Source organism: Silurus aristotelis (genome assembly GCF_946808225.1).
Source record: "Silurus aristotelis genome assembly, chromosome: 3".
In the NCBI taxonomy this organism is placed as follows: Eukaryota; Metazoa; Chordata; class Actinopteri; order Siluriformes; family Siluridae; genus Silurus; species Silurus aristotelis.
Window position 1 is genome coordinate 18024057 of NC_139576.1, and position 27670 is coordinate 18051726.

Genomic DNA, 27670 nt, shown 5'->3' on the forward strand with positions numbered 1-27670 from the left:
TGAAGGCTTTTTATTAGATTTTGCAGCATGTGGGGATTTGTGCTCATTCACTCACAAGAGCATTAATGAGGTGCACTGATATTGGGCAATTTTATTTTATGCCAGAGATGGTCAGTGGTGTTGATATCAGGGCTGTAGCCACTCAAGTCTATGACATGGCAAATCATGTCTTAATGAAGCTTGTTTAGGCAGGTGTGTGTGTGTGTGTGTGTGTGTGTGTGTGCTGAAACAGGTTTGGGATTAAAATAATTTGATCCAGCAGGACATTGTAATGTTATGATATAAAAAGACACCATATACAACTGTGAGCTCCAAAATTTGTTGTTGCAGTTTGGGGAAAGCTCAAATGTTACCAACAAACTTTTGGTCATGTAACATAATTCTGCGATACTATAACCTTACTTATTAGATTCTATTTATTTTTTCAACATTAAAGTATCCAATATTATGTTATTTTTATTTTTTCTAGATGATCAGAGCAGATATGAACATGCAGATGGTCCTCAGGTCTGGAACTAAGATTGTCTTTCTAATAAAGATGAAAGTATGTTGACAAGAGTGCTGTAGTTCAGCACCTCCAGGTGGCCAAACATCCTGCTGAATAAAAAGAGCTGGAGAAAAAAACAAAAAAAAAACCAAATAATAAATAAATAGTTGTTAGCAAGAATATCTGGGTTAGGTGCTATAAAATAATCGTGAATTATCATTATTATTATAATTATTATAATTATTATTATTATAATTATTATTATTTGTTATGACAAGAGATTAACAGGGCTAATATCACAATTTCGCAAGCCTCAGACTTCAAAGTAAAAGTATGCTCATAGGCCAATGTTGGCCCATGATGACCTTTGATTTGCCCCACCATGCAATTAAGAAAGAAATGGGGTAAAATGCCATTTGGAAAATTATTTAGAAAATATTATTTGGAAAATATTTTTTTTAAATAAGGCCTAACTTCATGTCTCTCATAAGAGGCACTAAACTCGATTGTACAATAAATTTGATTGTTTCTAGTGTATTGTAGGTTCCACTGAACTACAACTTTGAAAATAAAACTGCATTACTAATAAAACTAAGCAGAGAACAGAGTAATGTATTCTATTTATTAATTTATTACGTGTGTGTGAGTTTTATTTCGATTTTTATTTTTATAATCTGTATTTTAAGCATTATTAGCACATGCGTAAATAAACCAATCCTGAAACAGAGCCTGAAACCAACTCAACCAATAGGATGCGTTACATGGTGGGTTGTGCCGTGACGCAAATTTCCGGGTTTTTATTTTTTTATTCCACCTACATTCAATAAACCACGCCCCTAGTATTTGTATTGGTCGCCGGTCAATAATGGGCGGTCAAAAATCGGTTTGGGATGCTTGAATTGGCTAGCTTATTTTGTTTTTTTGAATAACCCAGTCCCCGTATTCAGTGTAGTGAATTGATTTTAGTCGTAAAACGGGTGGAAAAACGACAAAGCGATCTTGCTAACCCTGCAGGCCTGGTACATTTCAAAACCGGTACGAAGGTCGAAAGTAGGGCGAGAGAGTAGATACTTGCTAGCGCAGATTCATGACTGATTTGCTTCTGTAGACAGATTATCACCTCGAAGAGCTCTTTCGGGGGGAGTAGGGCAAACATTGCGGTGTGCCGTGTCTTGAAGTGTTTAGTTGTTTTTAGGCGGATCAGGAGCAGCTAGCATGGCTCTGGTAGGACTGAGAGCCTCCTATCACAGGCTGCTGAACAAGGTCGAGCATTTTCTGCCTGCCAAACTGAGACCTGTGTACAACCACCCTGCAGGTAACGCGCGCTTCTTCATGTGTTTGCAAGGCTTCTTAAACGCTGTGTGTGTGTGTGTGTGTGTGTGTGTGTGTGTGTGTGTGTGTGTGTGTGTGTGTGTGTGTCCGTCCGTCCGTGTGTGTGTCCGTCCGTCCGTGTGTGTGTCCGTCCGTCCGTGTGTGTGTCCGTGTCAACTGTGCCCACTGACCAGTGTAACTGCTAACACCCTATCAACATCCGGAAGTGTAGTTTGCTAGATCGGAAAGTTGCGTTGGAAATGAAATATTTTCCATCAGTGTAGCACTTTAAGACATGAGTACCGGAGTCTCTGGAGACTTGTGTTGCGGTGTGAACAGATGATAAGCAAGATCTGGGAGTGGTAGCTCAGTGGTTAAGGTGCTAGGTTGCCACCCTTGGGCCCCTGAGCAAGGCCCTTAACCCTCTGTGCTCCAGGGACGCTGTATCATGGCCGACCCTGCGCTCTGACCCCAGTTTCCGAGCAAGCTGGGATATGCGAAGAACACATTTAACTATGCTCTAATGTATATGTGACAAATAAAGACTATTCTATCTAGCTTGTGTTTGATGTCATGGTGACGACCTTGGTGTTTTATAACGTGATCCATTCCGTCGTTCGCTGACTTTCAACTTATAACCAAATCATATTTCACAGTTTTCAGAGTATTTGTTACCAGACAGGATCAACTTTGAATCAAATCAGACTTGAGTAAGGAAAAACAGAAAGGTCTGTACACAACCTGCATACCACATGCATTGTACCTAATACTTGTTCCCCCTCAAGGCAAAGCTGCTATTACATTATTAGTCTTTTTATTATTATTATTTAAGTTTCCAGTTAATTTAGTATTAAAGTAAATAATTAAATAAATGGCGTCCCTGTTGTGGTCGACCTTTGACTATAGTTTTGTCAGAGTGTTGACCTGTTTACTTTCAGTGCACAATGTTGGTTTTTAGCCAGGTACTCATATTGACTAATCAAATAGTGTAAACTTTAATAATATTTGCACTGATGCTGACTGACCAAAACTAAACAAACAAGCTTCCTCCATGTATTAGATAACCCGAAAAATCACAAATCCAGCACATAATAAGATCCAAAATACTAACCAAAGTGTCTGAGTATCTTGTGAAACAGCATAATGCTGTCCTACCCCTGAGGGTCACTTAAAAACACAGTCAGAGACTGTTTGTACTTCCTTTCAGAAAAAAAACCAAACATGAAAAGCGATTCACCAGCGAGTGAATCAAAGTTTTTTATTAAATGTAATTCCAGACTCTTTGTCCAAATTTTTTTTATTATGGTTATTTCATGTACTGGATCAGTATTTTTTAGACTGGGTAATCATCCTTCCTTTCATTGCACGGGAGGTATTTTTTGTCTTGTTTCAACACACCCATTTTAATTATAGGGATGGTAACAAATGGTGTCCTTTATGTACTGAATACCATGGGTATGGTGTTTTCCTGTTTTGTACTACAGTACCTTTCACATATATTAGCATGCTTAGCAAAAAAAAAAAAGAGGCATATAAAGTTAACGTTACATTTAATGCAATTTTTCCACAAATTGTACAATAAATATTCACTCGAAGTAGACATGTACTAAAATGATCGACATTGACATCGTTATCGACAACATATTTAAATAAAAAAAAGTTTTTCATTTTTATAAATTTTTTTCAATTCAAAACTCTCATAACTACACTAAAATGTTTCTAATTTAAAATGTATACTTTTTTTTTTTAAGGTTTCATTCTTTCTGAGAAGCACTGTACATTTTGTAGTAGCATATTTTTAAGTAGGTCTTTTAGTATTATGCTATATATAACGTTGTGGTATTAACGATTTTGCTCATTGTGGAACTTTTGTTCTACACAATACACACTGTAAGCATTCATTTACTGTGTCTCTCTTTTCAGGTCCCAAGACGGTTTTCTTCTGGGCACCAATGTTTAAATGGGTACAGATTCTTTATACATGATGTGTTTTTGGCTGTTCTGTTAGTGACTTTAAAGTAACACAATCATAAAAAAAAAAGAAGGATTAAGAAGACATAAGCATTTACATTAGAATGTTAATTTTCAGTAAGATATGCAAGATTGTTCTCTAATTCCTCTCAGGGCCTGGTGATGGCTGGTTTAGCAGACATGACCAGACCAGCTGAAAAACTCAGCACATCGCAGTCAGCAGTACTGACAGCTACAGGTGAAGGATTTGTTCAATAAGCAGGATGTTTACTGTTAAACCTAATAAACCTAAATAGCTGTTTAAGTATGACTCCTAATTCCTTTACTTTGCTTCGCAGGTCTTATCTGGTCTAGGTACTCACTGGTTATTATACCAAAGAACTGGAACCTATTTGCTGTCAATTTCTTTGTTGGAGGAGCAGGTGGATCTCAGCTCTTCCGGATATGGAAGTAAGTTCATTTTGATAGAATTCAATTGCATGATTTATTATTATTCAATTTATTATATTATTATTATAGCGTGTTTTATAATCACTATACCTAATATTTAGAACATGCTCTTCCTGAACAATTAACATCTATTGATGCAGAACAGGGGTGGCCAACCCACGGCTCGCGAGACGCATGCGGCTCTTACGTTCATATCGAGGTTTGTGTTTTTTTTAATGTGCGTGTTCGCCCTTGCTTGAGTTCAATGCGGTATTTTTAAGACTTAAATGATCTTGCCCCTACCCGTACTGGGAAACTTTGCGGTATATTCATCTCACGTGCATGCGCATTTGACGAAAATACCGTACTGAACTCAAGCGAAGTGAGCACGCACATAAAAAAAAACACACAAACAAAAGCACTATTCGGACGGGACTAGTTTTCCAAACGACGTTTAAGTTAGAATTTTTTTCAGCCGACGTCTGTCATTTCATGTATGGATTCGGACTAACATCTCCGTGTTTATTGCGGAGGTAGGAGTGTCTGTGTTTTACATGTGGGCATTGCACAAGACCTCTACATGCATTATTGGTGCGCAGAAATTTGAATACCGGCACGCTAGGGTTAGTACGGTAGTTCACGTTGACCAAAACACACAAGTAAACGTGTTTGGGGAAAAAACATTTTCGCCAATCACAGACATTCGCATTTGAACTGGATTAGATTTCTCAGAGGAGCGCCGAGTTTGCTGAAAAACAGTAGGTAATTTGCTCTGGAATTTTTACAGAGGCCGTGTGAGAAAAAGACAGACATGGCAGATTCGGACGGGATTAAAATCACAAAGTACCTCTGTGAAACAGAAATTTCTTCAACGACCCCCTGTAAAACTAGTCCCATCCGAATAGGGTGTCTGTGTTTTCTACCCTGAAACACGTGAAATCAAAGCATCGATTTGTTCTGACTGACACCCATGTGAAAGAATTGCTTCGAGTGGCAACAACGGAATACGAGCCAGATTTGAAGGGGATTGTTCAAGGCAAGGAATGCCAAAATTCCCACTAAGTAACATGCATAGTAAAAGAAAAACGCTATTGTAAATTATTATATTTTTGTTTGTGGACATGGTTAAACTAAGTGTTTGTGTGTGTGAGACAGTGCACACAATGTTCATTGTTGAAAATGACTGGCCTGTGGTCTTAAAACTATAGGAGTCAATTTCTGTCATTATGTTGGTGTGTGACATTTACAATAAATCTGGCTGAGCAGAGGTGTGTGTGTGTGTGTGTGTGTGTGTGTGTGTGTGTGTGTGTGTGTGTGTGTGTGTGTGTGTGTGTGTTTGTTAGAGGAAGAGATGGGTGATGTTCATGTGTGCCTATGTGTATGATGTGGCTCTTTGCGGTAACACAGTAAAAAATGCGGCTCTTGGTCTCTGACTGGTTGCCACCCCTGATGCAGAATATGCCATGAATAACACATAACAGGCCACTCGATGGTGAATTCTGTACAACTGAACTGACAGGAGTGTGTTATTCTGCTCATATGGCACAGTGATTTGTCCAAATAAGATAAATAACTTAATAATAAACATCTTGCACATTTTAATAATTTACAGTTGAGGGTCATCTGCATCTCTTTCTCAAATAAGAAAGCAGCTTGTGCTTATAGTTGAGACTTCTTCTATAAATGTTAAACATTCAATGCATTACATGTATGGGTTTTTTTTTGTATTCTTTATTGAACAATAAAAATGTTTAATGAACACATTTATCATTAGTTTTATATTATGTTGGTCATTTGCAATACAAGCCCATGCATAGGAGCTGTTGTTAAAATTATAATGTTTTCGAATTACATTGACATCAATCTGTCATTCGGTTTCCAGGACTTTCTGATGGAGCTTTTCAATTGCTCAAAAAATGCTTATTCTTTGGTATAATCAAAATTGACCAGTGTAAACACGTTTGAGCACAATGTGTTCGATTGTAAAAGTGTGCAGAATCGAATCAAGTAACACTATCATGCTCTGTTTTGACTTTGCATCAGTGCACGCTTACTTGCATTTATTAAATGTATACAGTAAACTGTAGAACTTATTTTGTCAATATACTCTCTTCTCCAGGTATAATCAAGAAAAGAAAGCGAAGATAACTACTGCAGAGGTGTAACGCTACTGATACACCAGTGCCATCTGATGGACTAAAAGGGAATTCAGGCAAAGTTTGATAGAAAACTACAGCCACCTTTTTTTAGTGTTACATTTTAATCTAGTGTAGTCTAAACCGTTACATTGAAAATCCCTAATGTTCTTATGAACACATGTCATTAACGCACAATGAATACAATATTGATACAGATAAGCAGTTTTCTGTATAGTAGGTTATTTCTGGGAAACGGTTGCTTTTCCTAATACTAAAACTTCTAAGGACATGTCAATTAATGTAAATCAAGGAATAGCTCAAATGAATTGGAATTCTTAAGAAATATTTATGTAGCTTTTGTTCACATAAAAACATTTGTTTTATTTTGTTATTCATGTAAGAAATAGCAATTGTCAGTATCCATGCATTTTATCATCCTTTATGGGTAAAACTGTCAAGTTGAGTTAAATTGTAAGCTCAAAAAAAAAAAAAAAAAACAACAACAACCCTACATTAAAGTGAGCATATTCCTAAACACCGTGTATTGATTTACTTAATTAAGAGCTTACTGGAAAGCAATATTTATAGTGAAGCATTTCAAATATTATTTAACTGGAATAATATTTGTCTTTTTCCTTCAGCTGCACTATTAATATAAACATGATGAAAAATCAATCGGTCCAACATTGCATTTGCAATGACACTGTTTTCATGGTCATTTCTTGTCATTTGTGTGTTCCTGTTTGGGAGCAGTATAACCAGGTGCATACATGGCATCTATCATACCACAGACATTGTTTGATCGTAATAGTTTAAAATCCTGATGTTTTAAAAGCAGAACTGTTGTCTCACTAATAAATAAATCATCTAGAAATGCTTCTATCACCTACAGTGAGGAAAATAAGTATTTGAACACCCTGCTATTTTGCAAGTTCTCCCACTTAGAAATCATGGAGGGGTCTGAAATTGTCATCGTAGGTGCATGTCCACTGTGAGAGACAATCTAAAAAAAAAAAATCCAGAAATCACAATGTATGATTTTTTTACCTATTTATTTGTATGATACAGCTGCAAATAAGTATTTGAACACCTGAGAAAGTCAATGTTTATAACCATTAAATATGATGCTTGTAAAAGGTAGGTTTGGGGACATCCATCCATCCATTCCCCCCCCCCCCCCCCCCTCTCTCTCTCTCTCTCTCTCTCTCTCTCTCTCTCTCTCTATATATATATATATATATACATACATACATACATACATACATACATACAGTGAGGAAAAGAAGTATTTGAACAACCTGCTATTTTGCAAGTTCTCCCACTTAGAAATCATAAAGGGGTCTGAAATTGTCATCGTAGGTGCATGTCCACTGTGAGAGACATAATCTAAAAAAAAAAATCCAGAAATCACAATATATGATTTTTTAACTATTTATTTGTATGATACAGCTGCAAATAAGTATTTGAACACCTGAGAAAGTCAATGTTAATATTTGGTACAGTAGCCTTTGTTTGCAATTACAGAGGTCAAACGTTTCCTGTAGTTTTTCACCAGGTTTGCACACACTGCAGGAGGGATTTTGGCCCACTCCTCCACACAGATCTTCTCTAGATCAGTCAGGTTTCTGGCCTATCGCTGAGAAACACGGAGTTTGAGCTTCCTCCAAAGATTCTCTATTGGGTTTAGGTCTGGAGATTGGCTAGGCCACGCCAGAACTTGATATGCTTCTTACAGAGCCACTCCTTGGTTATCCTGGCTGTGTGCTTCGGGTCATTGTCATGTTGGAAGACCCAGCCTCGACCCATCTTCAATGCTCTAACTGAGGGAAGGAGGTTGTTCCCCAAAATCTCGCAATACATGGCCCCGGTCATCCTCTCCTTAATACAGTGCAGTCACCCTGCCCCATGTGCAGAAAAACACCCCCAAAGCATGATGCTTCCACCCCCATGCTTCACAGTAGGGATGGTGTTCTTGGGATGGTACTCATCATTCGTCTTCCTCCAAACACGTTTAGTGGAATTATGACCCAAAAGTTCTATTTTGGTCTCATCTGACCACATGACTTTCTCCCATGACTCCTCTGGATCATCCAAATGGTAATTGGCAAACTTAAGACGTGCCTGGACATGTGCTGGTTTAAGCAGGGGAACCTTCCGTGCCATGCATGATTTCAAACCATGACGTTTTAGTGTATTACCAACAGTAACCTTGGAAACGGTGCTCCCAGCTCTTTTCAGGTCATTGACCAGGTCCTCCCGTGTAATTCTGGGCTGATTTCTCACCTTCCTTAGGATCATTGAGACCCCACGAGGTGAGATCTTGCATGGAGCCCCAGTCCGAGGATGATTGACAGTCATGTTTAGCTTCTTCCATTTTCTAATGATTGATCCAACAGTGGACCTTTTTTTACCAAGCTGCTTGGCAATTTCCCTGTAGCCCTTTCCAGCCTTGTGGAGGTGTACAATTTTGTCTCTAGTGTCTTTGGACAGCTTTTTGGTCTTGGCCATGTTAGTAGTTGGATTCTTACTGATTGTATGGGGTGGACAGGTGTCTTTATGCAGCTAACGACCTCAAATAGGTGCATCTAATTTAGGATAATAAATGTAGCGGAGGTGGACATTTTAAAGGCAGACTAACAGGTCTTTGAGGGTCAGAATTCTAGCTGATAGACAGGTGTTCAAATACTTATTTGCAGCTGTATCATACAAATAAATAGTTTAAAAATCATATATTGTGATTTCTGGATTTTTCTTTTTAGATTATGTCTCTCACAGTGGACATGCACCTACGATGACAATTTCAGACCCCTCCATGATTTCTAAGTGGGAGAACTTGCAAAATAGCAGGGTGTTCAAATACTTATTTTCCTCACTGTAAGTAACACCTGCATATAAAATACTTTTCTCATAAACCATTTATCAGAAACCCAAAAATACATATTTACCTGGAAACACCTTTAGAGGAAAAGGTGTTTCCGATTCAGAAACCAAGAACAGAGTGAGTCTAGGTCAATTATTATGGGCAAGATTTCATCATTCAATATCTGGACAAAAATGATTAACTGAATTATTAAGCATTTTTCCCAACAGTTAATTCTAAATTTCACTATAATGCCAGATAGAAATGTTTAGATAAAAGGCTTTTGTTTGTAGACACCTGACCACCACACCCATTTGTAAGCATTCTTTACTGTTGCCACTACGACTACTGCAACTCATTCATGGTATGTCTCCATTGGAGCATCATTCAACATCTGCAATTGCCAAAAACAGACCAGCCCCTGAGAAAAAAAGACGAATTCCATTGTTTGTCTGTGGAAAGTGTTTTTTTTTTTTTTTTAGTTTTTTTTTTAGTTTTTTTCCTTCCTTTTTCCTTTATCTGCAGATCCACCACCCTACTCACATTGTGTATAAAGTAAATACTTTCATGATGAGTAAGAGCACTACTGATGGAATATTTGCTATACAGAAGGTCAGAAGGAGTTCTGACCTCTATGTTTAGAAGAGGTGGTATGTGCTGGAGAGAAAGATGATCCGATGTGGCGACCCCTAACGGTAGAAGCCGAAAGAAGAAGACGTCTCAGTCAATCAGAACGGCATCAAACAGGAAAAGAAAAAAAGACATCAACCGACTCCTTCCGCCGCGAATCGATTCACACGAGTCACTTAACGGAATCGTTTAAAGAGTGGTTTTGGAGCTTTGCCCGTCAGTGTAGGTTATTAAAATAAACGGTAAGGCATAATAATGTAGCAGTGCTGAGAATAATTCCATCCAACATCGACCACACCTCCGGTCCTGGGAGGCGTAGAGCAGACTGGGAGACGCCGTGCCAGGTAGGAATCAATCATGGAATAGCAGTCTCGGGTTGGCTGTGAAATCCGGGTTGTTTATCACAAACGGCCGTGTAAAACCGCACTCCACACAGCTTCAGCTCCAGCAAACCGTCGGTCTCTTCGTCGGATCTGCTCTGGTAAAGGTTCAGCTGAGTGTCTGTGTCTCCTTTGTGCTGATGTTTACGTCAGTTCAGAGAAAAAAAAAGGTTGTGTTTAGACACTGAAAAACGTCCTCGGCAAAACCTCCTCTATCATATTGCACTAGTACTGCAGTAGGACCTGATTAGCTTTGTGTGGACTGTCACTGAGACTACTGGCTATTTTTATAGACCGTGCTCGGTTGCAGACGTGGCGTGCGTGCTTATGTATGTATGTAATAGTATACAAACGTGTCTGTCAAATAGTATACAAAGTTTGATTTGATTGCAAATGAGTGCAGTAGCGCAGTTGTCTGACCGAACAGTTGATCAGGCAAAACATATATATCTCTGTTAAAAAATAACTTGTATAGTTTATGCGGTCATTCCATTTTTATAATCTATATATAGTGCCATCTTTCATACAGTTGTAAAAATAAAAAATCTGCGTTACCTTTAAGCAAATCCTCAAGCTCCTTGAGCTTATTTCCAAAACAAGTCAGACACAACAGTCACTTTACAACATACCTGGAATAATAAACAATAACCAATAACTATGGACTGCGAGGAGGAGAAATTTAATGTGCGAACTAATACGCCTGTAATATGTGTTAGGACTGGTTAAAACTAAATTAATCCTAAATATGAAGACTTGGACTTGGAAAGACATTAAATATAAAAAAAAAATATTAATAATTTTTGCCAGCCACAAGCATGTAATAAATGGATATATAGATGCAAAAGCGTTTTTTCAATAAGAACATTGGCAGTGTACTGTTCATATAAGCACTCATATTTCCTTCTGTGGACTGACCTTTAAATACATTTTAAATGGGAAACCTTTCAAATGTATGCATGATTTATTATCCAGTTTTAATAGTTAATATATTACAACCACTATAGTGTCTATCATGTAGTCATTAAGATGTTTTGCATTATAAAGCTATAGTCCGTTCCAAAAGTATTGGGGTGGCAAGGTGAAATACATATATGTCTTAGGTTTGCATGACTGATTTCTGAACATGATCAGTAATCTTTGCTGGTGATTATTCTTCCAGGACATTCTTGGTTGTGACGATATGGTTCATTATGCCCACTTTGCTCGGCAGATGCTCAGCAGAAAAGCCTATAATGGAAAATGTTATTCAAACTGTGAAGTAAACTTTGATGCTGCTGCTATTTTTTTCTTGTCAGGATCTAAAGTTTCTCTTAGTGAGTTTTGCTAATGGATCACTGGCCTTGCAACCTGTAATAATGAGAATGGCACCCAGCCATGGACAGACAAATGCCCAGATTTGTGACCATGTTTTTTCTCTTGGCACTGTCAGGGTTTATAATACTCATCTGCAATATCACATCTCTGGAGGTGAGTACAGCTCTTTCAGTGTCACACATATTCACACAGAAGCCTCCTACCAGTAAAACTGTTTAGGAAAGGGTTCTAAATACCTTTGATGGCAGTGCATTTAGAGCATTTTTCTATGCTATTCAAGGAGATAACGTCTACATATACATTTGTAGATTAAATGAATGGTCTTATTCAAGATAACCTTATCTCCTTTGCATTCCCGTTAGTTAAATGGCACTGTTTTGCAAAGGGTATGCATATAAGAAATATAGCCTTTTTTCAGATAGATGCATTGAATGAAAGATGTATACTGGTTAGTTCGGAATAATAGTATTTTACACAATTTATTATAATACAAATCAAAGTACTCTGTATTTTCTGGGGAGTTGATGTCAATTACTGAAGTGAAAATTTAAATTTGATTTGCAGATCCTTAAGGCTAATAATACATTTTAATGTACAGATAATCCATTATTTTGTAAATGTCATAGGAACTGATTTTGTTGAAATCTTACCAAAATTAACTGGAGCAATTTGTAGTTTGAAGATTTGAGATTACTGCTTTGACTGTGTAAAAATCAAATGATCCTTATTTCTCTGCACTCAGAAGTTGAGTGGACAGGTTATATCTACCTTCTACCAAATACAAAATAGCATCCACTTGGCCTTAAAATCCCCTGGAGTGTTGTGGCCACTAGAGTTAAACCACACATACTGTGCACACTTTGGCCAGGAGCCCACACCAGAAGAGGCAAGAGAAGAGAGATATCTGCTCAATTCCATTGCATGGCCTGGCCCTATATTGCAAGGCTTGCCTGTGGAACTTAGCAGTGACCCTTCAAAAAGCTACTTTGTGATTCAGGGCCCAGCAGAGCAACGCATAGGCAGTAAGCTTGTGGTTCATGTGCATGTTCAGAACTTTCTGGGTCAGCCTAAAAAGCATGGTGGAGATTTCCTTATAGCTCGGCTACATTCGCCCGAACTCGGCGCTGGTGTTGCAGGGCGGGTACACGATCATCATGATGGAAATTATACAGTGTGGTTCCCACTGTTGTGGGCTGGCATAGCCTGGGTGGAAATCACCATGGTGCATCCGAGTGAGGCAGTGGTGGTGCTCAAGCGGTTGCAAGAGGAGCAGCCCAACCGGGTGTTTTTTAAAAGCCTGTTCCGCTCTGGCTTCTTATCAGAGACCACCGTGTGCAACCTGTGCCTGCCAATTAACCAGCAACCTCTCTGCAATTACACTGACCCTGAAACTGGAGAGCCATGGTATTGCTACAAACCCAAAATCCTAGGATGTGATACACGAATAAATCATTTTAAAGGGGGATACAAGAAGAACCTCATTACTGAGTATGAAGCACAGTTCTTCCAGAGGTGAGATGGCAAATGGGGTTTGTTTAAAATGATCTTTTAGATGCAGTACTGTGTAAAAGTCTTTTACACTTTTGCTCAAGAAAGTGCTTTTAATTAATACAAATATTTAGATTAAACAACTATAAAAAAAACAAAACAAAAAAAAACCCTAATATTTAAGCAATATGGCACAAACTGAGCATGGTATAATTTAATATTGTCAGATTTGTCATCTCATGACAAATTACTTTCTTCTTCATTAATTTGATTTTACAAATAGCATTCTTTATTTATTGTGCTTATTATTTTTTATTATAGCCACACTTTGGACATTTGGATGTTCAATGTTTATTTATTTATTTATACATTTTTTTATTAGTTACACATTCAGATCAGTATAAAAAAATAATGTCCTGAGATAATTTTGTATGATTGCGTTACTCTTAGCTTAAAACAATAATGCTATCCTGTTATGAAAAAAAAAGAATTATCTACGTGTTTAGTAGTTACTAAATAGTCTTGTTATGAGATAATTATGCATTATGTACTTTTTGTTTCAGTGGTATAAATATAAAAGTTCCTATACATGCATCAGGGATGGACAATGTGACTGTATTGCCTGCAGGACAAAGTAAGTGCTTTTTAAAATTTATTTAGATATTCAGTTGTATGCAGTATTATATATGTTATCAATGGTTTTAGAATACCCAGATATAATGTAGGAATCACATTTTTCATAAGCCAAATTACAATGATCATATTTTGTGCCTGATGGCTCAGCATTCCTAGATTGATTACTCATGTCTGCAGAATTTAAACTAATTATGATGGAATTGATTGAAGGGCTGTGACCTGGCCTACAGCAGATACCCCCTACTGTAATCCTTGTCCATGGTGGACAAGGACTGCGTCTGACTAGTGAGCACCCAATATTTTTTTTAGGGCTGATGGCCTTGTTTTAGCTCACAGGTTCATTGAGTTTTGGACAAAGTTGTAATCATGATGATAAATCCTGCTGACCAAAACAACAGATTCTATTTAATGTTCATATATGGAAACTTTATGAAGGGACAAGTATTCTTCTTGGCCAATACTCCAATAACTTATTGTTGACTCTGGGTTTCCTCATGGCACTGTAATCAAAAAAAGTAACCTAGGGGGAAGCTTCTCCTTCAGCAATATGTGTTAGTTCAACTAAACGGGACTTGTTTAGTTTAGTAAAAACATTTTTTGTGTCTGTTTTCAGGGTTTGGGCTAGGATTTAAACAATAGTTCCAGTGAAGGCCAAAATTAATGCTATAGCATACAGAGACATTTTAGACACATGCATTTTTTTTTTAAACCACATGGCAACAGTTAGGGGAAAACGCTTTCTAGAAAGAATCTGGCAAGACAAAAAAAACGTGATTTGGGGAAACTCAAGTATCCTATATAGAGCCCTGACCATTACCCTTCTGAGCACTTGATAGACAAACTGGAACATTTTTACATTTATGGAATTTGGCAGGCACTCTTATCCAGATCGACTTACAACTGAGCAGGGAGCAGCAGTGGCAGGTTGGTGGTAATGGGATTTGAACCTGTGACCTTCTGATCCAAAGTCCATTGCCTTAACCACTGAGCTAGTTTGAATTCAAAAGACACAGTCTAAAATCTTGAAGAAAGCTACTGTATAGATGAACGTTTGTTATAGACACAAATTGGGTCAAATCCACATTAGTAATTCATAGTAACTGAGTAGTGGCTCAGTGGATAAGGTGGACTTTGGACTTCACAGAACAATTAAGCTGTAGCACCTGGGCTCTTAAGCCAAGGCCCATAACCCTATGCTGCTTAGTTATATAAACATAATAATTGTAAGTTGGTCAGAATAAGGGCATCTGACAAAAATGCTGTAAGAGCAAATAGTAATCTTAGCAAATTATTGTATTTATGTTTATTAATTATGCATATTGTTTGTAAAATCATTTTGCATGGTTAATAAATTATGCACTGTTGAAAAAAATGAGGACCTGTAACTGTAAGTAATGTATAATGGTATAATGTACACAATTCTTATTAATTCCCCCCCAGGACAAGCCAAGATAAAAAATAAACACAAACCTGCTGGCTACTACTTTCATAATTCATGGAGGCCTTTGAGTGGTCCAGTCATCCAGCAGTTTAATGACTCTTCAACCATAACACGTTGTCTTAGAGGGAAGATCGTATACATGTTTGGAGACTCCACTGTGCGACAGTGGTTTGAATACCTCACTGCTAATGTTCCTGGTAAGAGCAACTATTAATTATCTTTTTGTTAAATACAGTTCTCCATAAATAATTTTTATTATTTGAACCTTTTAAAACTGTGGGAATTCACTGTATTATATCTCCCAGACCTTGACATTCACCTTGATGAGGTGATCAGTGTTATTTAATTTATCTACATAGTCATTATTATTTTGTCTCTTCAGTGTATATCCACTATGAGGTCCCCTGGTGGTCTAGTGGTTAAGATGCAGCGCTCCCACCGCTGCGACCCGGGTTCGATTCCCGGTCAGGGAACCATCCCCAGCCACTCTTAGTGCCGGTCCCAAGCCCGGATAAATTGGGGAGGGTTGCGTTAGGAAGGGCATCCAGCGTAAAAACATGTGCCAAATCAAACGTGCGGAGGATCCGCTGTGGCGACCCCTAACGGGAGAAGCCGAAAAGAAAGTTTAGTGTATATCCACTATATGGAAGGCAGTGGTATATCAAAAAGACAGGAGTTCAAGACCCAGCAAAACCAAGTTGCTACTGTTCGGCCTTTTAGAAAGGCCCCAAGTTTCCTAACAAATCTGAATATGTAAAGAAAAAGAATTCAGTGTGCTGCAATTTATGTGAGACAAACAAAGGATTCTATAAATTACATTGGAAGACGTTAGTTAAAAGTTCTTTAAAAATAGGAAATGAAATTTTGAGAAAAGGTCTGTCATATGAATGCGTGAAGAGGGTCTTTCTATAAACCAGATCAGCAAAAAAATAAATAATTTTATGCTTATCTGGTGAATAGAGATGTGTTATGTGAAACAAAGCATGTCAAGCTAAACACCAAATGAAAAAAGTTTGGCTTCAGTGTCCAAATACTTTTTGATGCTGTTGTACCTTGATCATTGTTTCATTTTTCTTCTGTCATTCTTTTTTCCTCAGAACTGAAGGAATTCAACCTTCACAGTCCTAAGAATGTGGGGCCATTCATGGCTGTGGATAATAGAAACAACATTCTGGTGCACTACCGCTGCCATGGGCCACCCATCCGCTTCACCTCAGTGCTTTCCTCTGAACTGCGCTATGTAGCAAATGAGCTAGACAGGATTAAGGGTGGGCCAGATACAGTGGTTCTCTTGAGCGTGTGGTCTCACTTTAGCACTTTCCCAATCGAAGTATATATACGCCGGCTACGGCACATTCGCAGGGCAGTGGTGCGGCTGCTGAACCGTGAGCCAGCAACCTTGGTGGTGATCCGCACTGCCAACCTGCAGAAGCTTGACCCGGAAAGCAGCCTGTTCAACAGTGACTGGTTCTCTTTACAGATTGATGATGTTCTGCGTGCCATGTTCAAAGGACTCAATGTGCATCTGCTGGACGCCTGGGAGATGACGCTGGCGCACCACCTTCCCCATCTTCTGCATCCACCTCCCACCATCATCAAAAATATGATAGACCTTATCCTCTCTCTCATCTGTCCAGTTGGAAGAAAAAAGAGGAGTTAACATTAGACTAAAATGTAATAGACATAGGTTTGACTATGTGTCTGACTCTAAAGCATTTGCCACAATTCACAGTTGACTCATTAACTGCTAATCTTACACCAGTGAAAGAGTGTGATTACATTTTTATTTTTATGTAAAGTAAAAGAGTTTAAACACCACCATTTCACAGTTTATTTATGTATTGTAATGCCAACAAATGTGTGAGTTTTAATATTTTATTTATCAATTAATATTTAATAATAATTTGCCCATTATTATTATTATTTTTTTCGCAATGGAAATTTTTAAGGTAAGAGTCAACTGTCACTGTGGCCTTATTTACTGCTGTCCCTGAAGGTGTGTTACAAGAAAATTTACATCGGTTAGAAGTTTAAGCAGAATATTTTCTGCTGTTTTAGAATAATATTTAAGACACTCACACTATGGCATAACAGATGGTACTATGCAGTGACCAAGAACTGTTAAGCAATTTTTTAAATTAGAATTCCTGACAGCATCATGAGGGAGCTTCCCACTGGGGGACAGGAGAGTTTTAGTAAATCTCCTAAATGGGCTAAATTAAATAAAAAATATAAATAAAACTGCTTGCTTGGGACAGTTAAATAATTTTTATAGCCAAATAATCTAGTCAGTATCCCACACACATAGCAGACATGTACACACATGGTGTGTGTACATAGCAGACATGTACACACACCATGTTAGACAGAGAGAACAAAAACTGCCACTGAAATAATCTATTTATGAGCATTTCATTTGATTCAAAACTGATGAGTCACACAACAAACATTTCTCAAAACCTGCTTGCATTACAAATATTGCAAAAACATAGAGAAAATGTAGCACTGGCACTGTGTGTAAAGTTTACATTCACAAAAACAAACAAAATAAAGAAATAAAAAAAAAAAAGTCAAATATTTTTCTGTTGATCATGAAGATTTGTCATAAAACCACACCTACTTCACAACTAATGATCTGCCTTGCACTGGTGAGATATAACTTTATTTATTAGCATACTGAGTTGTGATTGATGACTCCATTGTTTAAGAAAACAAAACAGCTGTCTTCAAATTAGAGATAGTAACTTTGATTCATTTGTTCACTAATTCACTTGGTTACTTCTGTAAATTTCATCAGTGCAGGTTGATTTTGGGAGAGTTGTCACAAATGAGGAGTCACAAATGAGGATAAAAATTTAATTTAAACAAATTACATGTGTGTATGAAGTATTTTTTAAAGCCACAATTATAACAAAAGACTAGCAGTCATTTTTATACATTTGTGTTTATAGTATTATGCTACGAACAGTAAAGACACCAGGCTTGTCTTATACTAGTTTCAAGCCTTTCTTAATCTCTCTTTTGAAAAGTTCTGCTTGTTCATTTCATTTACTATGAAATCCAGCTTTGGTCCACAAATGCATGCATGATAATGTATGGTAAGCCAAACAACCCAAAATCTGGTTAAAACTCAGCTACTCAGAAGAAACATGCAGTGAGGGCAAAATGCCTGTACATCTCAATGGGTAAAGCTACATTCCAACCAGATTCTCTCCACTGATAATTGATTGATCCTCAGTGGAGATCATCAAGAACACTAAATTCCTTGTTGTTCATCTGGCAGATAACTTTACTTGGTCACTGAACACCAGCTCCATCACCTAGAAAGAACAGCCGCGTCTCTACTTCCTGAAAAGACTAAAGGAAAGCCAAATTCCATCTCCCTGTCCTTACCATGTTCTACAGAGGGACCATCGTAAGCATCCTAAGCAGCTGCATCATTGCCTGGTTCGGGAACTGCACCGTCTCGGATCGCAAGAACCTACAGAGGATAGTGAGGACAGCTGAGAAAATCATTGGAGTCTCCCTTCCCTCTTTCATGGACATTTACACCCCAAACTGCATCCGCAAAGCCAAAAGCATTGTGGACAACCCCACACACCCCTCACACACACTTTTCACTCTTTTACCATCGGGAAAGAGGTTCCTAAGCGTTCGGGCTGCCACATCCAGACTGTGCAACAGTTTTTTCCCCCCAAGTCATCAAGGTCCTTAACAACACAACTGAACTGAAACACACACACTCCCTCACTCAACTGTGTATACTGAACTGCTATAAACTGAACTCAAACACACACTTGTACTAATTTCACACATCCATGTCTTCAGCACCACCCATACTATATTATTTATTAGTACACAACTGTTTACATGCTGGTTTTGTACATCCATGGACTGCTGCTATTGCTGTTTTGTACAACTTATGTTTACATTTTGTTTTTTTTCTTTTTACACTCCTGTATCCAGTTCTGACTTGCACACTGCATTGTATAATACAGTACACAGTAGGTATACTGGCCGCACTATTTTGTGTTTTGTGTATTTGTCCTACTCTGTCTTGTGTTGTCTTGTCTTGCACTGGTGGCACCAGGTTGCACACAATGCATCATGTGTACTGCGTCAGCTATACTGTATATGGTTGGAATGACAATAAAAACTTTTTTACTTGACTTTACCCATTTTTAAAGAGAACTCGTAAATTCTGGTATTTTACAACATCTTGTATAAATTGGTCCTTGGTAGTTTTTATACCATTCACAAAAATGGTTCCTTTACTAATTCCTGTCCCCAAATTACATAATTGCTCAAATAGGTAGCCCAGTAAAATTTATGGTTTATTAAAATTGTGAAGTCCTCTAAGAAGGTCACACTTGTACACTGGATATCAATTTTATCACCACTGTGATGGCCTGAATAAAACACACTCATCTTGTTTTTGAAAATCTTTGCTTCTTGCATATGTAACATTAAGATAAATGTTTCTCAACTGTGGGGTCTGTGGTTTGGTTCCTTTAAAAAACATCAAGTAGGATTTTTGTTAAATATTAAAAAAATATATTTAGTTCGATTTTTAAATTGCCTCAGACTCACTGTCTTTTAAAGTAACCTAAATGTTAAGTAAGCTCTTAAATTTTTATTTGTATAGCGCTTTTAACAATGAACATTGTCTCAAAGCAGCTTTACACAGACATTGTGGTGATTAAAAGTAAAAGTTCATTTTGTAGGTATGCATTGTGCATCATACACTAATGAGTTAAATTAACAAATTTTATTTGCCACTAAAATTACACTCAACCTCTTCCAGATTGATACCATTTTCAGTTGACTGGAACTTCTTATTATTGACCTGATGGTAAAAATTTAATGCTTTTGCTATTTTCTTATATTCACTAAGGGTGTCAATATGGCACTGTATTATACAGTAATGGTGGTTTAATGATCTATATCACTATACAGTATATATAGTAATTGCTATATTATCTATTGTGCTATAGCACTGAAATATACTTTTATATGATGTTACATATACTAAGACTACATGATTGATACATGTTTCATGTATTGTAATTCAACATTTTGAACTATATTATGGATCACAGTTTGTATGCAATTTCAATTTGTTTCATTCTGTCTGTTAAGCAGTCATATAAGCAGTGAAAATATTGTGACTTAGATAACTTACATCTTTAGTTCAAAAAGTCAAGGAGAACTTGAAATGGTTGAGTGGAAACACAGTGAAAAGCTAGTGGCTGAGTGGTTAAACCAAGCAACTCTAGACTCAAAAACTGGAGAACTCTCACTTAAAATGTTGAAGGAGAATAGCGGTAAATATAAATGTCAATACCAATACAAGGGGAAATAGAATTTTGATATATACATTAAATAAATATAAAGGCTATAGCAGTAAAGAGATTTGTAGAAATTGTTAAAGTACAAGTAAATGGTTATAAGGCTATTGCAGCAAAAAATGTGCCGACACTGTTGTCTCTCTCTCTCTCTCTCTCTCTCATATACAGTATATATATTTTTAGTAGACTTGTTTATTCAGCTTGCACATTTCTTTTTCTATGCCATAGCCTTTTAAGCTTTTACTTGTGGTACATTTACAACAGTGTCAGCACATTTTTTTTTGCTGCCATAGCCTTATAACCATTTACTTGTACTTTTCAACAAAGTCTACAAATCTCTTTACTGCTATAGCCTTTATATTTATTCAATGTATGTATGTTTTCTTATCAAAATTGTATTTCCCCTTGTATTGGTATTGACATTTATATTTAAATAATCCGGCTCCGGTTTTTGAGTCTAGAGTTGCTTGGTTTTGGTCTAGTGGTTAGGATGCGGCGCGCTCACCGCTGCGGCCCGGGTTCGATCTACCCGGTCAGGGAACCAACCCCAGCCATTAGGGTTACACAAGCCAGTGCATTCTTAGTGCCGGTCCCAAGCCCGGATAGATGGTGAGGGTTGCGTTAGGAAGGGCATCCAGCATAAAAACATGCGCCAAATTAAACATGCGGATGATCCACTGTGGCGATCTCTAATAGGAGATATTAATAGGAGGCAATATATTAACGTGCTTAAAATTTCTGTATGTACATGATGTGCGTTATTAAATGAATGTGCATGCACGTGTTTTTGGAGGGTTTTTGTACACAACAGCGTTGCCGCGGTTTGTTTGATGGATCATGCGGATCGAGAAAACCTGTAATGCGGATAAGGAGGCGGAAGCCGAAGTAAACACAAACAAAGTTTATTGAGAATACTCAGGAGATAATCCACCAATACTTGTAGCGAAGCAGTAATATCCAGTGGTGCGCTCCGGGAGCTTGGTCCACGAAGTTTTTTAAAAGCAGAGACAGTTCGTGTAGAGAATCCACGGTTTCGCGCTATGGAAAGCGCAGCGCTGGGCAGCAACGGATAAACGTGGTGCAGACAGCGTGAACATGGAAAACAGCAGGATCGGGGTAATCCGGGGTGCCGTTGAGAGAATGCGGAGTCCGAGAAGAAGTGTACGTAGCGGGATACGTATACGCGATTGCACAGACCGCTATGAACCAACACATAAGATCATGCACAAACAATAACGGACCGCGAGTGTGTGGAGGTGAGGGGCTTAAATAGGAGATGGAATGAGCGAGTGAATGAGAGTCAGGTGTGTGCGATCAGCATGACTGCGAGGAGCTCTCACGTATGGGAGAAGAAGCAGGGTGCTTCAGGGAATGGCGAGGTTTGACAGCCGCTGAAGGGGGCGTGGCAGGGGGATTCCTGACATAAACGATGTTAAGTGGCAAATTTGCAACCCCTTTTGCTTGAGATATTAAGGTTCGGCGACAGAAAAGAATCGACATAACCGATTAGAAAATACTAAGACAAAGCGAGAATTTGGCAGTTCCAATTCAAAAACGTTGACTTAATAGGGTTGGCGAGTTAACCGAGGTCGAGATAAGTGGGTTCGACTGTATATATATATATATATATATATATATATATATATATATATATATATATATATATATATATAAAGCTGAAATACCACTGACTGACTCACTCACTCATCACGAAATCTCACTGAACGGATTGCAATGAAATTTGGAACATTCCTTCCCCTTGGGTCTTAGGTGCTTACTAAGAAAGTGTTTTGAAAAATTCGCCCTGGATCGCGGCTAACTCGCGAAAAACGCGATTTCTTACGCATTGTAAACTCTTCGAAATAACATTATTCCTAATGAAACTTACTACATTGTTCCTTATTAGATGTTAGATGCACGATAAAAATTATTTTCAAAGTAGTTTGCCCTGTATCAGTACTACAAAGGGGTAGTACGTTATTTGTTGACGTTACGTTCTGATCTCTGATCATCCAGTCCTGCTTAGTGCTTACTGCTTATTGCCATATTGCATAGCGTTCTGCCTTCCGTAGCGAAGCACGGGTACTTTCAGCTAGTATATATATATATATATATATATATATATATATATATATATATATATATATATACATATATATATATATATATATATATATATATATATATATATATACTAGAGTCTAGAGTTGCTTGGTTTTGGTCTAGTGGTTAGGATGCGGCGCTCTCACCGCTGCGGCCCGGGTTCGATCTACCCGGTCAGGGAACCAACCCCAGCCATTAGGGTTACACAAGCCAGTGATATATATATATATACATGAATGTGAAATATTAGGCAGAATGTACAGTAAGGTATATATAGATACACAAATAAAATAGTAGTGCAAATGTATGTAAAGCACAATATGTGTAGAAAATGAGGAGTATAAAAAAATATACAATATGTATATTGTATGTATAATTGTACAGAAGTTATATACAGTGTTAATACAGTGATCTAATGGTGTAGTGTAAATTTCAGTAGGGTGATGGTGGATGGAAAAAGCTGGCCCTTTAACCTGCTGGTTCTGGTGCGTATGTTCCTGTATTTTCCTCTTGGTGGAAGGAGGTTAAACAGCTTGTGACTGGGATGCGAGGAGTTGTTGATGATGCTGTGAGCTCTGTGCAGACATCTACTGTGGTGAAGGTGCTCAATGGCAGGTGGTTGAGTGCCAGTGATGTGTTGTGGGATTTTGACCACCGTTTGCAGGGCTTTACGTTTACACACAGTGGAGCCTCCATACCATACAGTGATGGAGTTGGTCAGGATGCTCCCGATGATGCAGTGGTAAAAACTTGTTTAAATCCCTGGGGACAGATTTCTTAAGACTTCTTAAAAAGTACAGGCTTTGTTGTGCCTTCCTAAGGACAGATCCTCAGAGATGTGAACTCCCAAAAACTTAAAGCTGGAGACCCTCTCTACCTCGGTTTCATTGATGTAGACTGGGAAGTGTCTCCTGCTGTTAGATTTCCAAAAGTCCACAATGAGCTCTTTAGTCTTCGTGGCATTGAGGGTCAGGTTGTTGGTGGCACACCATGCTGTCGGTCTTCGGATCTCTTCACTGTAGGCCATTTGTCGTTGTTGCTGATCTGGCCGACCACGGTGGTGTCATCTGCATACTTGATGAAGATGTTGCAGTTATGCAGAGGAGCACAGTAATGGGTAAACAGGGCATAGAGTAGTGGGCTCAGAACACAGCCCTGTGGGATGCCAGCATTCAGAATGAGGGTTGAGCATACCTGTTTGCCCATCCTAAAAGACCGAGGTCTGAAGGTGAGAAAGTCCAGAATCAATCTGCAAGTGGAGGTACAGATACCAAGGTCACTGACCTTAGTGATCAGTACAGTGGGAAGGATTGTATTAAATGCAGAACTAAAGTCAATGAATGTTGTTTTTATCCAGGTGGGCGAGGGCTGAAACAAGAGCCGTGGAAACTGCATCCTCTGTGATAGGCAAACTGGTGTTGGTCCAGTGTAGGTGGTAAGTCCACAGTGAGCTGATTCAGAACTAGTTCCTCAAAGCACTTCATAACAATATGGGTGAGTGCAACTGGGAGAAAATCTTTCAGGCGTTTGGCAGCTAAATGCTTAGGCACTGGTATAATGGTTGTAGTTTGCAGGCATGTAGGAACAATGGCTTGGGCCAGTGACAGGTTGAAAATGACAGGTTGAAAATGTCAGTGAAGACCTGTGCCAGTTGTCCAGTGCATGCTCTGAGAACACGTCCCGGTATGCCCTCCGGACAAGCTGCCTTGTGTGCATCCACTCTGCTAAATGCTGAATAGACGTCCGTTGTTGAGAGTGAGTGGACTGTGAGCAGTAGTAAGCTCAACGGTTGAGGTGAAATGTCCTATGCTTTGATCAAAAGGTGATTACATTTGTTCGGTAGGAAGGCACTGCTGGTTGGTTGAGATTGTGGTGTCGGTTTGTAGTCTGTGATGGTCTGGATGCCTTTCCACATGCGTCTGGGGTCAGAGCTGTGGAAGTGCTCTTCTATGTGGATTTTGTATGTATGTTTTTCTCTCCTAATCCTTTTTTTCAGGTTGGCTCTGGCTCTGTTGTAGTCCTTAATGTTGTCAGATTTAAAAGCAGCATCTCTTGCTTTCAACAGGAGACATATCTCAGAGTTGATCCACGGCTTCTGATTAGAAAAGCATTTCACGTTTTTGACACTAGTGACATTGTCAATGCACGTGTTGACTTTGTACATACAATTACAGTAATTGATAAGTACATCTTAGTTTGTAAAAAGACTGATGTCTGAAGCCCCCCTTCAGGCCGGTTCCAGACGGCCCACCAGGCTGGTCCAGATGAACACGGTGGATACAGGAAACAAGGCCGGGATCCAAAATGTGACCCGCAGGAACCCAAGAGCGCTCCTCAGGGCCGTAGCCCTCCCAGTCCACAAGGTACTGCAAGCCCCGACCCCTGCGCCTGGAGCGTAGGAGAAGCCGCACAGTAAAGGCCGGGCCCCCGCCAACGACCCGGGCGGGCGGAGGGGGCCTGGTGGAGGGAACCAGGGAGCAAGCCTGGACAGGTTTGAGGCGCGAAACATGAAAGGTGGGATGGACACGGAAGACTCTGGGAAGGCAGAGGCGGACGGCCGCAGGATTGAGTACCTTGGATATAGGAAAAGGTCCAATAAAACGAGGGGCCAGTTTCCTGCATGCGACCCTCAGTGGCAGGTCCTTGGTAGAGAGCCAAACCCTCTGGCCGGGGCGGTAAACGGGTGGTGGTCGGCGTCTGCGGTTGGCCCAGCGGGCATAGCAGCGGGAAGACCTGAGAAGAGCCACCCGGGTCTTCCTCCAGGTACGGCGGCAGCGCCTGACCAAAGCACCGGCTGAGGGTACTGAGGACTCAAATTCCTGAGATGAAAAAATGGGCGGGTGATAGCCATAAGCTGCTTGGAACGGGGAGAGACTGGTGGCTAAGGACGGCAGAGTATTATGGGCATATTCGGCCAATATCAATTGCAAAGCCCAGGAAGCGTTGTCGTCCGAAGGGCTGTCTCCAGGTCCTGGTTTAACCTTTCAGCTTGCCCGTTGGTCTGCGGGTGAAACCCGGAGGACAAGCTGACCAAGATACCCAGGAGGCGGCAGAACTCCTTCCAAAAATTGGCAGTGAACTGCGGACCCCGATCAAAGACGATATTACTAGATAGACCATGGAGCCAGAACACGTGCTGCAGCAGAAGCTGGGCGGTTTCTTTCGCTGAGGGCAGCTTAGGGAGTGGTATGAAATGAGCCATCTTAGAAAAACGATCTATCACAGAAAGAATGGTGGTATGGCCAGCAGAGGGAGGCAGACCGGTAACAAAGTCAAGGGCTATATGGGACCATCGGCTGTGTGGAACGGGAAGCGGGCGGAGGAGACCCGCCGGGGGGCTTCTGGAGCTCTTGTGCTGGGCGCAAACAGGACAGGCGGCCACAAACTGACGAATGTCTTCCCTAATAGTGGGCCACCAAAAACGTTGCCGCAGAAGGGCCAAGGTGCGAGGTTGGCGTGAGAACAAGGCACACGGATGGAGGCGGTTGTCGGTGGCACCTCTCTGAGACAGAATGGCCCCCACACCCTTGTCCGAGGCATCAACCTCCACAACAAATTGCCGGCATGGATCAGGCAGGGTAAGAACAGGTGCAGACGTGAACCGGGTCTTGAGCTCCAGAAAGGCCTGTTCCGCTTCGGAATTCCAGATGAATGGCTGATGAGTAGAGGTGAGTCGGTGTAGTGGCGCGGTGCGGTGTAGTGGCGCAGTGGTGCTGAAACCGTGGATAAACTTGCGGTAAAAATTAGCAAAACCAAGGAACTTTTGCAGTTGCTTGCGAATCTCCAGTTCGGGCCACTCCTCTACAGCGCGGATCCGGGCCGGATTCATCTGAACACTCCCTGCCGACAAGATGAAGCCCAGAAAAGACGTGCTGGACACATGGAATTCACATTTCTCTGCCTTCACATACAACTGGCTCTGAAGTAGATGGGTGAGCACAGTGCGCACATGGCAGCGGTGTTCCTCCAGGGAGCGGGAGTAGATCAGAATGTCGTCCAGGTAGACAAACACAAACCGATGGAGCATGTCCCGAAGAACGTCATTGACCAGGGCCTGGAAAACAGCAGGGGCGTTAGTGAGCCCAAACGGCATGACCAGGTACTCATAATGGCCTGCTGGGGTGTTAAAGGCTGTCTTCCATTCAGCGACATAAAGCGACGCCCAGATCATGGTACTCCGCAGGGACAGAGCTGAGGTCGGAGGAGCATTCCCCACCAGAACGATTAGGAGTCCGGGGTATCGAGGAGAGGCAGCTGGCATGACACGAAATCCCCCACTCCAACACCCGGCCACTGGTCCAGTCCAGGCGAGGGTTGTGCCTCTGCAACCACGGGAACCTGAACATAGCCGGCGCTCGCGGTGATGGGATGATGAGGAACGATAACCATTCGGAAGAGGTTTGGACTCAACGCCCAGTTGACGAGCGAGCTCTTCGTCCAAAAACTCGGCGTCCGCCCCGGAGTCAACAAATACCGCCAATTCACGACTGTGGCCCTGGACATCGACCCGAACCTTGAGCAACGGCCTAGAGGGGGCTGGGAGTCCTTGGCCCGGCGTTGGCCCCACGTTCAACGCCGAGCCCTCTCTTTTGCTAGACAGGTGTCGGCCATGTGTCCCGCCTTGCCACAATACAAACAGAGTCCCTGAGAGCGACGCCTCTCCTTTTCACTAGTGGAGAGGTGGCGGCGGCCAATCTCCATGGGTTGCGGAGGCAGACTGGACGAGGTACTGAAGCGAGATGGGTCGGAGGAAAAGACGGGCTGGCAGGATCCATGGAACCCCCCGTCCGAACGGAATTCCCTCATCCGTTGGTCGATTCGGGTGGCCAGGCTGATCAGGGAGTCCAGATCCTCTGGAAGATCCCTGGCCGCGAGCTCATTCTTTATCTCCGCGTTAAGCCCCCTTAGAAAGACGTCGTAAAGCGCCGTGGAATCCCACTCACTCTCGGCCGCGGCGGTGCGGAAATCCGTGGCGTATTCAGCGACAGATCGCCCGTCTTGAAAGGTCGGGAACAACGACCCCTGCGCCTGGAGCGTAGGAGAAGCCGCACAGTAAAGGCCGGGCCCCCGCCAACGACCCGGGCGGGCGGAGGGGGCCTGGTGGAGGGAACCAGGGAGCAAGCCTGGACAGGTT

At 40.4% G+C, this 27670-nt stretch overlaps 2 protein-coding genes and 2 long non-coding RNA genes across 8 annotated transcripts; 2 read left to right on the plus strand and 2 right to left on the minus strand.

The window, feature by feature from the left end:
* Positions 1–1500: 1500 nt before the first annotated feature.
* Positions 1501–9224, minus strand: LOC310723192. The gene is made up of 3 exons (XR_014532612.1): positions 9210–9224; positions 5643–7212; positions 1501–4347 (listed from the first exon to the last, which is right to left on the minus strand). It is a non-coding gene; the product is annotated as an uncharacterized lncRNA (long non-coding RNA).
* Positions 1662–6871, plus strand: mpc2b (mitochondrial pyruvate carrier 2b). Of its 2 annotated transcripts, none has more exons than XR_014532611.1 (5): positions 1662–1802; positions 3722–3762; positions 3923–4007; positions 4108–4366; positions 5654–6871. XR_014532611.1 is itself a non-coding variant. In XM_083535941.1 (5 exons), exons 1-5 carry the CDS (start codon positions 1703–1705, stop codon positions 6361–6363), a joined length of 384 nt encoding a protein of 127 aa, XP_083392067.1. In that variant the 5' UTR covers positions 1662–1702; the 3' UTR covers positions 6364–6871. The 2 variants fall into 2 exon arrangements, 1 of the variants encoding a protein (XP_083392067.1); XM_083535941.1 differs by having other exon boundaries at positions 4108–4219; positions 6318–6871.
* A 630-nt stretch (positions 9225–9854) lies between the features above and the next one.
* LOC310723414 (NXPE family member 3-like) lies at positions 9855–17326 on the plus strand. 4 transcript variants are annotated; one of them, XM_083536448.1, is made up of 6 exons: positions 9855–10170; positions 11502–11673; positions 12266–13032; positions 13572–13642; positions 15085–15282; positions 16183–17326. In XM_083536448.1, exons 2-6 carry the CDS (start codon positions 11581–11583, stop codon positions 16743–16745), a joined length of 1692 nt encoding a protein of 563 aa, XP_083392574.1. In that variant the 5' UTR covers positions 9855–10170; positions 11502–11580; the 3' UTR covers positions 16746–17326. The 4 variants fall into 4 exon arrangements, with proteins under 4 accessions (XP_083392574.1, XP_083392573.1, XP_083392571.1 ...); XM_083536447.1 differs by having other exon boundaries at positions 9857–10535; positions 12263–13032; XM_083536445.1 differs by having other exon boundaries at positions 9857–10170; positions 12263–13032.
* LOC310723436 lies at positions 10182–17654 on the minus strand. Its single transcript, XR_014532683.1, has 2 exons — positions 15726–17654; positions 10182–15477 (listed from the first exon to the last, which is right to left on the minus strand). It is a non-coding gene; the product is annotated as an uncharacterized lncRNA (long non-coding RNA).
* Between the last annotated feature and the right edge of the window lie 10016 nt (positions 17655–27670).

Coding starts and splice junctions, on each gene's coding strand:
- mpc2b (XM_083535941.1), top strand. CDS start 1,703: ATGGCTCTGGTAGGACTGAGAGCCTCCTATCACAGGCTGCTGAACAAG. Junction 1,803..3,721: donor TGTGTACAACCACCCTGCAG/GTAACGCGCGCT, acceptor CTCTCTTTTCAG/GTCCCAAGACGGTTTTCTTC. Junction 4,220..6,317: donor CAGCTCTTCCGGATATGGAA/GTAAGTTCATTT, acceptor TCTCTTCTCCAG/GTATAATCAAGAAAAGAAAG.
- LOC310723414 (XM_083536447.1), top strand. CDS start 11,581: ATGGACAGACAAATGCCCAGATTTGTGACCATGTTTTTTCTCTTGGCA. Junction 11,674..12,262: donor GCAATATCACATCTCTGGAG/GTGAGTACAGCT, acceptor CTCTGCACTCAG/AAGTTGAGTGGACAGGTTAT. Junction 13,643..15,084: donor TGTATTGCCTGCAGGACAAA/GTAAGTGCTTTT, acceptor ATTCCCCCCCAG/GACAAGCCAAGATAAAAAAT.